Source organism: Oncorhynchus clarkii, chromosome 10 (assembly GCF_045791955.1).
Source record: "Oncorhynchus clarkii lewisi isolate Uvic-CL-2024 chromosome 10, UVic_Ocla_1.0, whole genome shotgun sequence".
Lineage (NCBI taxonomy): Eukaryota > Metazoa > Chordata > Actinopteri > Salmoniformes > Salmonidae > Oncorhynchus > Oncorhynchus clarkii.
This window is the reverse complement of record NC_092156.1, coordinates 5,876,291-5,892,154: the sequence shown is the minus strand read 5'-3', so window position 1 is coordinate 5,892,154 and position 15,864 is coordinate 5,876,291. Positions and strand designations below refer to the sequence as shown.

General features: G+C 39.7%; 2 protein-coding genes across 2 annotated transcripts; one reads left to right on the top strand and one right to left on the bottom strand.

Moving 5' to 3' along the window:
- The first annotated feature begins 435 nt into the window (after positions 1 to 435).
- On the top strand, positions 436 to 9,653 carry LOC139417934 (sap30-like). Its single transcript, XM_071166927.1, has 4 exons — positions 436 to 1,187; positions 4,463 to 4,585; positions 4,876 to 4,974; positions 7,458 to 9,653. The coding sequence occupies exons 1-4, from the start codon at positions 1,002 to 1,004 to the stop codon at positions 7,584 to 7,586; spliced, it is 537 nt and encodes a 178-aa protein (XP_071023028.1). The 5' UTR covers positions 436 to 1,001; the 3' UTR covers positions 7,587 to 9,653.
- A 2,586-nt stretch (positions 9,654 to 12,239) lies between these two features.
- Positions 12,240 to 14,736, bottom strand: LOC139417933 (heart- and neural crest derivatives-expressed protein 1-like). The gene is made up of 2 exons (XM_071166926.1): positions 13,846 to 14,736; positions 12,240 to 13,289 (listed from the first exon to the last, which is right to left on the bottom strand). Exons 1-2 carry the CDS (start codon positions 14,317 to 14,319, stop codon positions 13,194 to 13,196), a joined length of 570 nt encoding a protein of 189 aa, XP_071023027.1. The 5' UTR covers positions 14,320 to 14,736; the 3' UTR covers positions 12,240 to 13,193.
- Positions 14,737 to 15,864: the final 1,128 nt, after the last annotated feature.

The window sequence follows — 15,864 nt, the reverse complement described above, 5'->3', positions numbered from 1 at the left end:
TCGTTAGAATCATAGGAACCAGTGGTTCTAATGCCGTAAGATTATTTTGGGAAACCGGGACCAGGACTGGCTGAGCAAGTTATTTTTTAAAAACATTTTACAGTCATCAGATGTAACTAAATTACTTCTGCGTTGGAAATGTCCAAACGAATGCGTTATGAAATCATATTCGAAAGGAGGCTTGCGTCAACAATGTTATCAGACTAGCAGAGTACATGATTTATCAGTGGGTGCACACTAAAATCCCATATGTCTGTTTTTCAATATGAAGATTACTCATGAACACAGTGGAGGTGTCAGACTCGTCTTTTCATACTAAAACAAATACGCGTCCTGATCCAGGAAGTAACATGTCTGAATGATTGACATTGTTTTTTAACCAACCGAAGAGCAATCTAAACATGTTAATTCCGCCTCCATTAGAAAATAACCAATAGTGATCCAGGAAGAACTTCCGCTGCAGGAACAAGGCATGTTCATTGTACAAGGCTCTTCTGAAAGAATACCGCGACAATTATTAAGGTGAAGTCTGAAATATGTGACTACTTCAAAGTTGTTTAATCAGTTAAAAACGACTTTTGTGTTCCGATTTAGTTTGATATGTGTTAACCGGTTGGAGCCGCATGTGCGAATGACCGAAAAGTAAAGGTTGCACGTTGTACAAAATCGACATCACCGTTTTTGTCGGCTCAGGAATTTGTTCGCTAGCACAGCTAGCTTTGATAGCAAGCCACCTTGTGGTCCTGTCTTGGCATTCTAGCCTGAATTGTGGTATGGATTATTTTTTAAATCTATATACAGTTTATAGTTTGATCAGGAATCTCGTTTAAAGTTTCGTTTTTAATTGTTTTTCCGCATTTTGTTTAATTTGAGAAAAACAGCTTTCTAGTTCACGCTTGTCTGTATAAAAAAAAAAGGGGGGGGTGGGACATTTTGGGAGGAGAAAATAACGTTCTCAGTGGGTTTTTTACAACAAAAAAACATCCCCAAACCCAACAATCATGAACGGGTTCAGCACTGAAGAAGACAGTCACGACGGCCCCCCAGCGCCGCCGTTTTACGGTCAGACTTGTTGTTTGATTGAGGACGGTGAGCGCTGCGGACGATCAGCTGGAAACGCCTCCTTCAGCAAACGGATCCAAAAAAGCATATCGCAGAAAAAACTAAAACTGGACATCGACAAAAGCGTAAGTGTTTTATTGCTAACTAACGTTAGTCTCAAATGGTTGAGACAACTATGTAGTTCGTCCCCATAGACATCCCCTTCTACCAACTGGCTAAGCAAACCAAGCACTGGCTAATCGAGCAAGCTTGTCAAATTCAACCTCTCTTTTATTATAAGGTTTGTTCTGCGCCATAATTATGTATCACGGAAAATGGTGGACTTCTCTCTGACTGCTTATGGTTTCATTTGGAGTAGCAGCCAGTGGGACAGCAAACAAGAAAGGGTTTCTCCCCCACCTCCAATCCGAGCCTTGGCTGGCAGTTTTACCCTGCGTAGACAGTCTTTTCCACGCCTCCACTCCCTAAAATGGCTGTTACTAAGGAAGCTATAGGTTGTCCTGGGGGGGGACACAAAAGTTACGAGGCAGTTCTATTTGGCTACAAGGCAAGTGTGATGAAGAAGGAGAAGAAAATAAACTCCCTAGTGTATAGTTAAAATCCAGCTGTGAAATGTATACAATGTATCCGCCACAGGCAGATCGAACTCTTGTCTTTTAGCACTCAATGCTACCGCCCCAATTGAACTTGAAATGTAAAATTGCGGCTTTGCTATCTGGAAAACAACACGTTGCTATGTTCTGGTCGGGGGTGTGGATTCTTGCTCCCTCCCTAACTACTAACATAAGATGAAAGGTCCCCAAGTGGTGATCCATGGCCATTTCTCTTAGATGATTTTATGCACAATGGTTGAGTATAGGAAAACCTGCTATTTTATTTTTTATTTAACTAGGCAAGTCAGTTAAGAACAATTTGTTATTTACAATGACGGCCTTGTTCAGGGGCAGAACAATATATTTTTACCTTGTCAGCTTGGAGATTTGATCTAGCAACCTTTCTGTTACTGGCCTAACGCTCTAACCACTAGGCTACCTACTGCCCCTACACTCTAACCACTAGACTACCTACCGCCCCTACACTCTAACCACTAGGCTACCTACCGCCCCTACACTCTAACCACTAGGCTACCTACCGCCCCTACACTCTAACCACTAGGCTACCTACCGCCCCTACGCTCTAACCACTAGACTACCTACCGCCCCTACACTCTAACCACTAGGCTACCTACCGCCCCTACACTCTAACCACTAGGCTACCTACCGCCCCTACACTCTAACCACTAGGCTACCTACCGCCCCTACGCTCTAACCACTAGACTACCTACCGCCCCTACACTCTAACCACTAGGCTACCTACCGCCCCTACACTCTAACCACTAGGCTACCTACCGCCCCTACACTCTAACCACTAGGCTACCTACCGCCCCTACGCTCTAACCACTAGGCTACCTACCGCCCCTACACTCTAACCACTAGGCTACCTACCGCCCCTACACCCTAACCACTAGGCTACCTACCGCCCCTACACTCTAACCACTAGGCTACATAAGGCCAGAATTTTGGCTTCCTCTTCCTGTGGCACTCCCAACACAATATTACCAGAGCTACCACACTTGGTTAGGCTAACTCAAATAGAAATAATTATTCCCTTTGCTTTCCCAAATTATCTTTTGTCAAGAACACGAGCTAAATACAAAATGATCTGGAAACCTACGTTATGAGGAGTTAAACTAGCCTAGTTGAATAGCGCATTGAGGCGGCAGGTAGCCTAGTGGTTAGAGTGTAGGGGCGGTAGGTAGCCTAGTGGTTAGAGTGTAGGGATGGTAGGTAGCCTAGTGGTTAGAGTGTAGGGATGGCAGGTAGCCTAGTGGTTAGAGTGTAGGGATGGCAGGTAGCCTAGTGGTTAGAGTGTAGGGATGGCAGGTAGCCTAGTGGTTAGAGTGTAGGGATGGCAGGTAGCCTAGTGGTTAGAGTGTAGGGATGGCAGGTAGCCTAGTGGTTAGAGTGTAGGGATGGCAGGTAGCCTAGTGGTTAGAGTGTAGGGATGGCAGGTAGCCTAGTGGTTAGAGTGTAGGGATGGCAGGTAGCCTAGTGGTTAGAGTGTAGGGATGGCAGGTAGCCTAGTGGTTAGAGTGTAGGGGGGCAGGTAGCCTAGTGGTTAGAGCTTTGGGCTAGAACAGATCCTTGAAGCTGAATCTGTCGTTCAGCCCCTGAACAAAGCAGTTAACCCACTGTTCCCCGGTAGGCCGTCATTGTAAATAAGAATGTGTTCTTAACTGCCTATAACAGCCTAGTTAAATAAAGATTAAATAAATAAATTGAAATAGTGTCACATCTGTCACACCCAAAAGGAGAATTATCTGGTGAAATTTCGATTGTTTTTCCACTTGTGCGTCATCATAATTATACAGTACCAGTCCAAGTTTGGACACATGCATGTACTCATTCAAAGGGTTTTCTTTCTTTTTACTATTTTCTACATCAAAACTGTGAAATAACACATGGAATCATGTAGTAACCAAAAAAGTGTTAAACAAAAAATATATATATATATATTTGAGATTCTTCAAAGTAGCCACCCTTTGCCTTGATGACAGCTTTGCATTCTCTCAACCAGCTTCATGAGGTAGTCACTTGGAATGCTTTTCCTACAGTCTTGAAGGAGTTCCCACATATGCTGAGCACTTGTTGGCTGCTTTTTCTTCACTCTGCTGTCCAACTCATCCCAAACCATCTCAATTGGGTTGAGGTCGGGTGATTGTGGAGGCCAGGTCATCCGATGCAGCACTCCATCTCTCTCCTTCTTGGTCAAATAGCCCTTACACAGCCTGGAGGTGTGTTTTGAGTCAGTGACCTGTTGAAAAACAAATGATAGTCTTTCTAAGCGCAAACTAGATGGGATGGCGTATCGCTGCATAATGCTGTGTTAGCCATGCTGGTTAAGTGTGGACTGTCGTTTCTCTTTGATTATTTGAGCTGCTCTTGCCATAATATGGACTTGGTCTTTTACCAAATAGGGCTATCTTCTGTATACCACCCCTACCTTGTGACAACACAAGTGATTGGCTCAAATGCATTAAGAAGGAAAGAAATTCCACAAATTAACTTTTTACAAGGCACAACTGTTAATTGAAGCTGGTTGATAGAATGCCAAGAGTGTGCAAAGCTGTCATCAAGGCAAAGGGTGGCTACTTTGAAGAATCTCAAATATATATATATTTTTTTTGTTTAACACTTTTTTGGTTACTACATGATTCCATATGTGATATTTCATAGTTGTGATGTCTTCACTATTATTCTACAATGTGGAAAATAGTTTTAAAAATATATATATATAAAGAAATACCCTGGAATGTGTGTCCAAACTTTTGACTGGTACTCTATATCTGTTTTTATTTTAGGTTCGACATCTCTACATATGCGACTTCCACAAAAACTTCATCCAGAGTGTTCGTAACAAGAGGAAGAGGAAGACGAGCGACGACGGAGGGGAGTCTCCGGACCATGACGTGGAAGTACCAGAGGTAACAGACCCCATTGTCTTCCCTTTCATCGTCTTACTCTAAAACACAACATCGCTTCCTCAATAGGAAACATCCTTGTTGAAGAAAAATACCAGCAAGTTGAATAGATATGAAAGACGACATAAGATGGCTATTGATGAAAATTCCTAACTGCGTGAAATCTCTTTTAAGCATTTTATGTGTGAAATGTAATTGATAGAGAACAGTAAAAAAAAAAGGTGCTTAAAGGTATTAAATCCTTTATGGATAACACACCCGTCTTTCCTCACGGTCTGTTTCTGTGATGTTAGGTGGACCTGTTCCAGCTTCAGGTGAACACGCTGAGACGCTACAAGAGACACTACAAGCTGCAGACCAGACCTGGCTTAAACAAGGCCCAACTGGCTGAGGTAGGCCTACATTTAAAGTGGAGTTAAGTTCACTCTCTGATTCAGAAAGTCTTAGTCAGTGCATTCAAGTAAGGTAGGTAGCTAAAGACAACCACGTATCGCAGTCAAATAAAACTTTTTTTCTCAAAATAAACGACTGTTAGAGAAATTAGTGCTTACTAAGAAATACAAGTGCCTGTGTTACATCAAGGTCAACAAGTAAGCCTACAGCAGTACTGTGTATGTAAGATGTTATAGACCGGTAACAGTGTACCCACCAGTGGGGTGTCTAACAACATTTTCCAGCTAAAGACAAGCATCAGGCGCTTTTTTCCTTATTTTTGTTTAACTTTGATGAATGTATTCATGTATTGTCTTATATGGTGTATTGATATTTTGCAATCTAGATGTCCTTTGTAATACTGGACTACTACCTAGCAAGTCTCCCAGCAGGCTAAAACAAACTGCAACTTGCCAAACCAGTTCAGTTTAACAGCTGCTCCGTGCTGGCCAAAGAGTTGCTGGCTGGTAGAATGGAACACCTAACTGGATAAGCGCCAGTTAAACCCACGGGTGTTGAAACTACTCGTGTCACTCCCATTCCATGTCCAAATAAGCTTATTCCAACCTAATTTGGGCTTGGACTGCTTAGTGTTAATATATCCATAGGACATTACAGTGCAATGTTTATTGCCACAATGACAGTAGATGGACTTTAAAAATATTACGTCACAGATTTCAACATTTGCGTTCATTTTTTTGTGTACAACAATGTAGCACTGTAATATATATATATATATGAGCTAGTGTCCCATCCAAAGAACTCGATAAGCTGTCTCAGAAGGACTTAACTCTGTTAGAGCTAACTTCTGTCTTGGGGTTTCGCTAGGATAATTATTCTTAGTGATTTTCCTGTAAAGGGGTACCCTCACCCTCAGTAGGTGTGCCCAGCCCATCCAATGGAACCCGTGGCCCATAACATAAATATGATTATTATTTACCATGATGTATGTGGTGTGGGAGACCAATTACAAACTAATTGGACATAGACGGATTGTTAGGAGAATTTGTGAAATCGACATGTAATCTTGCAGCTGGCTCGACTCCTGTCCTTACAAATACTCCTCTATGATGTTTCCAGCCCGACCCGGTGATGCAGGGGGGGGGGGGGGGGGGGGGGTCGTTGCGGGAGCTGGTTGAAATAAATGAAACTGCCCTGTAAGTTGAATGTTTCCCCAGGCTGTAGAGAGGCCCAGACCTCCATTAATGAGCCTGTCACATCATTAATAAAGTGCACGCCAACAGGTCCAACCAATTACAGCTCTCCATGTGCCGCCCACATTGAGTAGGAACTGTCAGCCTGAATGGAGCTGGGTGAAACTACACAGAGGATGTTTATTTCCCCTCGACCTTGTTATTTTAAATTCAAAATGATCTCTGTGTGTTTTGGGTTTAGAAGGGGATTGAATGTCTCCTAGAAACACATCCTTTTATACATGGGGTTCTAATCCTTGACAGTATGGGAGGATTCAATGTTTTGTCACTGGGTGGTTAACCAGACTGGTGATCTCACTTGGTCTTCGTTGGTCTTGCCTCCTGCTTTTTAAATATAATATTCTATATTCAATACCACTAATCTTTGCCAGATTTTTACATTTTATTTTTATTAAAGTGGGCGGAAATAAACTGGATGCTCAATCAATAGAGGGATTACACTGACCTCCTCTTTCTCTCTGATGTACTCTCTGAAATATAGAACCTTTCTCTCTGATGTACTCTCTGAAATATAGAACCTTTCTCTCTGATGTACTCTCTGAAATATAGAACCTTTCTCTCTGATGTACTCTCTGAAATATAGAACCTTTCTCTCTGATGTACTCTCTGAAATATAGAACCTTTCTCTCTGATGAACTCTCTGAAATATAGAACCTTTCTCTCTGATGTACTCTCTGAAATATAGAACCTTTCTCGCTGATGAACTCTCTGAAATATAGAACCTTTCTCTCTGATGTACTCTCTGAAATATAGAACCTTTCTCTCTGATGAACTCTCTGAAATATAGAACCTTTCTCTCTGATGTACTCTCTGAAATATAGAACCTTTCTCTCTGATGAACTCTCTGAAATATAGAACCTTTTTCTCCTCTGTGATAAATTAATCATTTAAATCTAAAACATTGTTCTCCTCAATGATAACTTTAGTGATTTTTAAATCTAGAACATTGTTCTCCTCAATGATAACTTTAGTGATTTTTAAATCTAGAACATTGTTCTCCTCAATGATAACTTTAGTGATTTTTAAATCTAGAACATTGTTCTCCTCAATGATAACTTTAGTGATTTTTAAATCTAGAACATTGTTCTCCTCAATGATAACTTTAGTGATTTTTAAATCTAAAACGTTGTTCTCCTCAATGATAACTTTAGTGATTTTTAAATCTAAAACGTTGTTCTCCTCTCTGTGACAACTAAATGATTTTGTCCTCCAATGTTGTTTGTTTTCAGACTGTCAGTCGTCACTTCCGTAATATCCCGGTGAACGAGAAGGAGACTCTGACCTATTTTATTTATATGGTGAAGAGCACCAAAAGCCGACTGGACCAGAAGTCGGACGGTAGCAAACAGCTGGAGTAAAGGCCACCGATTTAACTTCCCATACCAAGACTTGGACATGGACACGTGTGTTTGATAACAAGGTGTTTTTCCAACAGGCAGCCAAAACTGATCTTAAGACAGTTGTTGAGACTCTGCAGGGTAATGTATTGCTGTAATGTGAATATGCTGATATGTACAAAATGCACAGATTATGAAGAAATCAGCAAAAAGGTAGAATGCAATGTATGATAACTGCCTTAAAGATGTTTGTTTTGGGGGGGGGGGGGGGTTGTTTTGTTTTTGCGTTGACTGTTAACAACTTTTGAAGAAGAGAAATGGTTTGTGCCAAACCAGAGTGTGCAAACTTAAGATATCTATAAACTGGACAGGGTGCATTTTGTGAATGAAAAGATCATTTAAAAAGGTTTTAATAAGCATTGTACATTTTCCTGTTGCCCAGCTAGTACTCATTCTGTTATCTGGCAGTGTGACATGCATGTGAAGACTGAGGAAGTTGAATGATGTAGCATTTTGGCAGACCCTTTTCAATTTTTTTTTTGTTTCTCTCACTCGGACTTTTCCCTCTCGTCTATCTTCTACACTGAAACACACACAGACAGACTGAAGTGGTGTTTCAGTTAAAAACAAGTTATTTTCAAATATTGGTGTCGATTTTTATTTTATTTTATTTTTTAAAATTTTTGTTTGTTTTTCTTTACCCACTACCTTTTTTGTGATAAATATAAGAACAGTACTTTAGTTCATCCTTTATTGTAAGATTTCTATGTGAAGTTGTGTTTCTGGTGGGAGTAACTATTTCAACATTTGTTTTAGATTTTTGTCATTTTATCATGCTTTCAGCATTTTGAGACTAATTTTAAGCAATTAATTGAAGCTGTGTTCATTAGAGTGGGAAATGCCTTATTACCACAATATATTATTTCCGAAGCAAACGTTGTTGCTCTACTAACACCGGCACAATATAGAAAGTCTCAACTTTGGAGAGCAGTGAACTGTGTTTGAACCACCTAAATTGCTTTCACAGTGCACAATGAGCACTGTCTGTACTTTTGCTTTAGTGTTTACAATATCTTAGTTCTATTCTATTGGAATGTATTTCCGAGGAATCATGTCACCCTGGACTTGTCAAGTCCATTTCCTTTCCTGGCACAGTGTTGAAATAATGTGTTCTCTAGTGGATCACAGTACCAACTATAGTCACTAGAGGAAGATGGGAGTTGTTTTTTCCTCTGTGTCGCTAATTAATGAGTTTCTTCACTTCAACACCACTGTATGTTCACTGGTTTGTTTGAGTCAGTGGTCTCTCCACATATGATGGTATGTCTTTTTAGTATTGATTTGTTTCCAATTTTCCCTGTCCTTATTTATAAGTCCCAAGAAATAAGTCATGTCTGCTGCGTTCCATGTTACACCATCAGTTAGCCATGTCCGGTGTGTCATTGCTGAAGAATCGATGGCTTTTTTATTTTATTTTTTATTTTTTTGTCGCTTGTAGCCTTGTTAGCACCATATAGATTTCCCCTCTTGAGCATATTGGCTGTGCTGCGTTAATACTGTAATGGCTGTGCTGCGTTAACCTAACTGTTGTAATAGATAATACGTGTATTTAAATATGGCTGCGTATTGCTTTTAATAAACGTATTGTACATAGATAATGGCTTGTCTTTTTTTTTTTATTTGCTCTGGGGTAGTCACTCTTTTTGTGATTTAGTAGCTGGATAGAATTAGTAAGGGACAAACTGCTCTCCCCTTCCATGCTTTTTCAACCACAAGACAGCGGAGTTGTCATGCAGCCCTATCACTGGTGTTGCAGATTTACAGTGCACCTCTACAGCATGCATTAGCCTCTATCGCATGCATTTTCCTCCACCTTCTCTCTGTAGTTACTCGATCTACCGGTAGGTGTCAGCAGCATTCTGTTGGGCTCCAGTGGTTGAACGGCAGAAACAACGCTAGACCTACTCCTACATGAAGGTAGCAGGGCTGAAACCTGACGTGTTTCCTACATGTGACATTTCGTAGGCTATGCAATAAGAGAATGACACGTGTGCCCCCCCCCCCCAATAAAAATGACCTGTACATGATGAGCAATGAACTTTGCCGGTTGAGACCATCCATGTGTACAGATGCAATTATTTGCTGGAGGAATCAGTTTCTTGCCTGTAGACCTATAGGTTAGACGGGACATATATAGCCTGTATAACCTATGGCTAGTGCTTTCCGGGGTTCCCTGGGACGTCCCTACCGTAAACCTTAACCCCTAGCCATAAAAAGGCTATGGCTTGGGTTTAAGGTTTACGGTAGGGACGTGCCGGAACCTATAACCGTAGGAACGTCCCAAGGATCCCAAATAGCTATTTTGTCTTGTTTTTTTTTTTTTCACAAAAAAACAGTAAGAACGGTACTTTTAATTCATCCTTGATTGTAAGATTTTTATGTAAAGTTGTGTCTGGTGGGAACTAAGTATTTCAACAGTTTTTTTTTTTGTCATTTTTTTGGTCATTTTCATGTTTTTAGCTTTTAAGACTCATTTTAAGCAATTAATTGAAGTTGTGTTCATTAGGGTGGAAAATGCATAATTGTTACTATATATGTATATATTATGTCAAAAGTAAACGTAGTTGCTGTACTAACACAGGCACAATGTAGAAAGTCTCAACTTGAGAGCAATGAACCATATTCGAACTATCTAAAAAAAAAAATGTTGTCGCTTACCTACACAATATCCCATAAATGAAAAGCTGAATTGTCTTGAGTCAATAAGTATTCAACCCCTTTGCTATGTCAAGCCTATATAAGCCCAGGAGTAAAGATTTGCTTAAGCTTAACAAGACATATAAGTTGCATGCGCTCACTCTGTGCGCAATAGCAGTGTTCAATATGATTTGTCAATGACTACCTCATCTCTGTACCCCACACATACCATTTTCTGTAAGACCTCTCAGTCGAGCAGTGAATTCCAACCACATAGACCAGCATGGATTTCCAATGCCTCGCAAAGACGGGCACCTATTGGTAGATTGGTAAAAATACAAATAAATCAGACACTGAATATCCCTGAGGATGGATCAACGACATTGCAGTTACTCCACAATATTAACCTCTTTGATAGAGTGAAAAGGAATCCTGTACAGAATAAAAATATTCCAAAACGTTCATCCTGTTTGCAACAAGGCACTAAAGTAATACTGCAAAAAATGTGGCAAAGCTATTAAGTTTTTGTCCTGAAGTTAAAGTGGTATGTTTGGGGCAAATCCAATACAACACATTACTGAGTACCACTCTCCATATTTTCAAGCATAGTTTGGTGGCTGCAGCAGTGGTGGCTGCATCATGTTATGTGTATACTTGTAATCGTTAATGACTGGGGAGTTTTTCAGGATAAAAAATATTAACCTAATGGAGCTAAGCACAGGCAAAATTCTAAAGGGAAACCTGGTTCAGTCTGCTTTCTAACAGACACTGGGAGATGAATTCACCTTTCAGCAGGACAATAACCTAAAACACAAGGACAAATCTACACTGGAGTTGCTTACCAAGGAGACATTGTGGCCGAGTTAAATCTATGACAAGACCTGAAAATGGTTGTCTAGCAATGATCAACAACCAATTTGACAGACAGAGCTTGAAGAATTTAGGAAAGAATAATGGGCAAATGTTGTACAATCCAGGTGTGGAAATATCTTAGAAATTTACACAGAAAGACTCTGCTGTAATCGCTGCCCAAGGTGCTACTACTTTCACTTTACCATGATGGGATATTGTGTGTAGATGGATGAGAATGTTTTATTTAAATTTAGAATTCAGGCTGTAACACAACAACACGTGGAATAAGTCTGAATACTTTCTGAAAACACTGTATAGGCAAATATGGACGTCCAAACCAATAGTATGCTGGCCTAATATTAAGCACTAGTTGCTGATGGATCTATAAGCACATCTTTGTTCAAGCATATATGTTTTTGAAATCATTGAAATAATAGCCTAATCTTATCTCTTAATTTGATTATTCTATACTAAAATAGGCCAGGGTTTCACAAACTCGGTCATGCTCGAATCAGCTGCTAGGGCAACAACCAAAACGTGGCCCCGGGATCTAATTTAGGGAAACCCTGGTATAGGCTATGCTTTGAAATTGATTGATTGATGGGACGAGTTTATCTTGTGGGCTGATAAGTCAATCGAAAGACGGTTTTATTGGTTCCGGGCGAAACAGCGTGCGTCTGTCCCATGACAAAATGCAACGTAATCACCGTAAATTGAACGTAACCAAATATTCGTTTTTCGTCTACTTTTTAACTGAATTACTATAGACCTATATTGATCTATAATGAATTTCTGAATATGGTAAATATCGTATAGAGCCAATCAAATGTTTTAGCTCATACCCAAGAAAATTGCTTATAACTGCCATCACGACTGGCATATGACTTCCCTCGCCTATATCAATTATGACTAGAGATATATGCCACTGATTATTTATTGTACTTCGGACCAAGCACCCTGAAGCATGTGTTTTCCATATTTTAAACCACTGCACCTCAAACCCGTATGTTATCTAGCACATTACCATAAAACAAAAGATTGAAGAAACAAAATGAGAAAATGTATCCTCGAGGGCCCAGCTGTATGGGGTCCTGGGATAGTGGGAGAGAGGGAATGAACTTCTTATGATCTTCCACAACCTTTTTATTTTGTTTATTTTTTTGCACACATGCTATGATTAAATCATTCCATTTGTAACCTAAAATGTTTTACCAAACTGTACCATTACCCGGATGTGTCTCGTGATTGGTAACAATACATAACAAAAAATGTACTCTTAGAAAATGGATCCTCCAATAAAGGAAAGTAATATATTGTAGCCTAGGGATATGCACATCAAGACCTATACCTAATCGTTATTTTGAAGCACTGAATGATTTCATTGCCGTTTTACAACGATTTTGTGATTAATTATGTAATTAATTTATTAAGTCATCTATTTAATATAATTGTACATCCAATTCACACAAAGACAACAATTTCGTCAGATTCAAATATACAGTCTAATAATTAACCACCTGTGTGTCCTTTGGAATTACGTTCCGTTTTTTTTTTTTAACAGATATTTGTCCTGCACTTCTAAATGTAATTGTTTTCTATTTCAAAGGGACAGTTACATTAATTTGAGGTAGATTCCCAAAACATATTAACAAGACAACACGACAAGTCGACACTATTATAACAAGACAATGCATAGCATAAAAAAAACAGTGCTGAACATTGATTGCCGCGTTAAAGAATAAAGAAACACCACACATATACCACCGTGTCAGTCTCTCCGTTCAGTATTGTGGCCTATCCACAACCAAACATATTTATTCTAAGCTATATAGCCTAACGTTCATTTATATTCTATCAAAGAATACAAATGACAAAGAAAAGGTATCCAGGCAGTTTTTTTTTTGAATCATTTGCATAATATTGCATTTCACCAAGTCTACGGTGTTTGAATTTGAACATTGCACGTAGAAGGCCTATAGATGTGTATATAAGTGGTTGTATTCCTGGCAGCGAAGTGCTTGAATACGGAGTCTGCGTGGGTTTCCTGCTGCTAGGCTCTGCTCAGCGACGTCAGAACAGTCACTGGTTCAATTCCAAAGCCCAGACTTGCTGAGGCCAACCTGTCCGCCCTTTGAACTTTTTCTCGTTTCCTAATGACTCTTGCAGGTCCTCGTTCTGTGAAAGAAAATACAAAAGGGGATCAGAATATTGATATAGCATAGCATTAGGCAGTTGTATTGCTGACTGACTTTTAACTAAATGTATATGATGGACATGGTCTGAATGAAATAAACACCTATTAGCCGACATGTACCATGTAACAACCAGGCTAGCAGGATCACAATGCTCTACTGTGAATCTTTAAAGGCCTTCTAAAGGCTTGTTCAATTGACTAGAAAAAAAATAATGTAACTCTGATATGCGATTCTAAAATAAGTTTCATTGTTCTAAACTGTGAAATATTTTCGCTTTAAATTGTCAACAAATGTGGTTAAGTAAATGATTTTAACATTAATTGAATAGACCTATACATGAATTACAATATTATGGCCTCAACTTTGTTTCAACAGTTAAAACCACAATCACGACGGTGCATATTCCCTTACTTACGCATTAAATACACTCAATAACGATGAAAATAATGTAGGTTGATGGTATAACGTAAATTCCAACAAATACTTTTTAGGCCTACAAAGTTAGAATAATATACCGTTTATAACACATAGCCTACCGTTTCCCGTTTCCGTTTCAAATCTCTGTTATCATATTTCTTGATTTCGGCATTGAATCCCTCGGTCTCTCCAGTGTCTTTAGCCAGCACGTCCATTAGGTAGGCAATATAACTTGTTGCTAGTCGTAATGTTTTAATTTTGGACAGTTTCGTGTCTGCCGGTACGTTTGGTATACATTCTCTCAGTTCGGCGAACGCAGTGTTGATGCTCTCCGTCCTCCTCCGCTCCTTCTTCGGCCCGGAGGCTCTCCTCTTCCCAGTGCGCGCTGAGGGAGCGTCCAGCTGGCTTTCGTGAGCCGGACCCTGAGCCCCAAACTCCGTGGAGTACGGAGACTGGATCTGGAAATCAGGAGGGACTTCGCTGTGGTTCACCACCCAGCTTTGGAAGTACGGGTTATCTTGATGACACCTCTGCACGAATGGAAAGGTCTCGTGCATCAGATGATGATGCTGGTAGCTCCCAATAAGGTTCATTTTGGAAAATAGATCAAAAACAAAATCTCCTCAGGTCCCAGCAGGTCTTTTGGAGTCTTGAGGTTGGTAACACTCGTCACTGACCAATGCTCTAGTGATCAGGGGAAAGTGACATTAGCGAATGATGCTCCAAATCGACATAGGAAGACCTTCACTATAACAAATACAAACACATAAGACAAGCAACAAACGTTTATAAACGTTTCTCCTAAAAAAAAAAAAAGTGTCAAATTTGTTGAAAACCCGTCGTTGTCATTCTGATAGGCTAGAACAAGTACGTGTAAAGTGAAGTAGTATAATCCAGGCAGATTTTGACAATCTGTAGAGCACTCCTTTTTCGTGGGATTGCTCTCATTTACCCAAGAAATTTGACCCTGCTGAAGGCGCGAGGCCTCAGGTTTATATGGTTTCGAAAACAACAGAACGACCAGTCAGCCAATGAGGTGAGATGGCCACAGGTTGGGGTGGAGAGTGTGGGAGAGCAGAGCATTCAGCAAAGTTTAACAATAACATGCGCCATGGTGCCACAACCAAAACCGGTATGAGAACGTATGCAAACCAATACATAATTTGCACGGCCTGTTCCCCTTTCAACCCGAAGAAGAGTATAGTTTTCATGTTTAGTTCGATTAGTTATAGTTGAAAAGGCTCCTGCGGATCCCATATTGAGCTCTCTGCAGCCGTTACGCACGGGTTTTCCCCCATACTCAGAATTTATAATTTGTCTATATTGCTTCGGTTAGTACAATATTGTGTTTTTGTTTAGCATAGATTCCATTGGTACTATATTGCATGCATTTGTGGAAGAATAAAACAAGTTCCTTGTATGCATGTTGCAGCTTATTTATTTGTGAGCACATAGGCTATGTGATATAGGCTATATATGTAATACAATTCGATGTGAAATACTTTGAGAAAGGGAAATGGTTAATTAAATATAACGTAGGCTAGACATAGGAAGGAAAAATGAACGTGTAGGTAATACGCCTACATATTGAAGAAGAATAACAATGCAAAGGTGTATTTTAACATTGTTATTTTGCTAAATGTATAATATGGTCTACTCGGTTAGTGCGCAAACTGTGTTTTCTCATTTGTGAGATGTGTGACTGAGCAGTGGCAACCCTATAAGAACATGTGGAAACAAACGTTTTATCAATTAACCTTTAAAATGCGGTCAATTATTGTTTTCTCTGATTTCACCCCCTTGCATTGAAATCGTCCATACTTTTAACAACTGTTGCTTTTAATAACCATACCAACAACCGTAGAATCAACCTTTGTTATAGTTTTATAAATGCCTAATCAAATAAAACCATATAAACTGAATTTATAAAGATAATTTAAATCACGACCTCACTTGATGAGCTTACCCGAATAGAGGGGGTAGAACAAAAAGTGTAGCCTAATATTTGTGTGTCCTCTGAATAATGAAATGGTTAATATCGTTTGGTAAATCTAGCAAGCTACATTCAACAGCGTGGATCATTTGGAATATGTGTCCTGTATGGGAATAAAATATAAACTTTTCGAAGCTGCCTATTT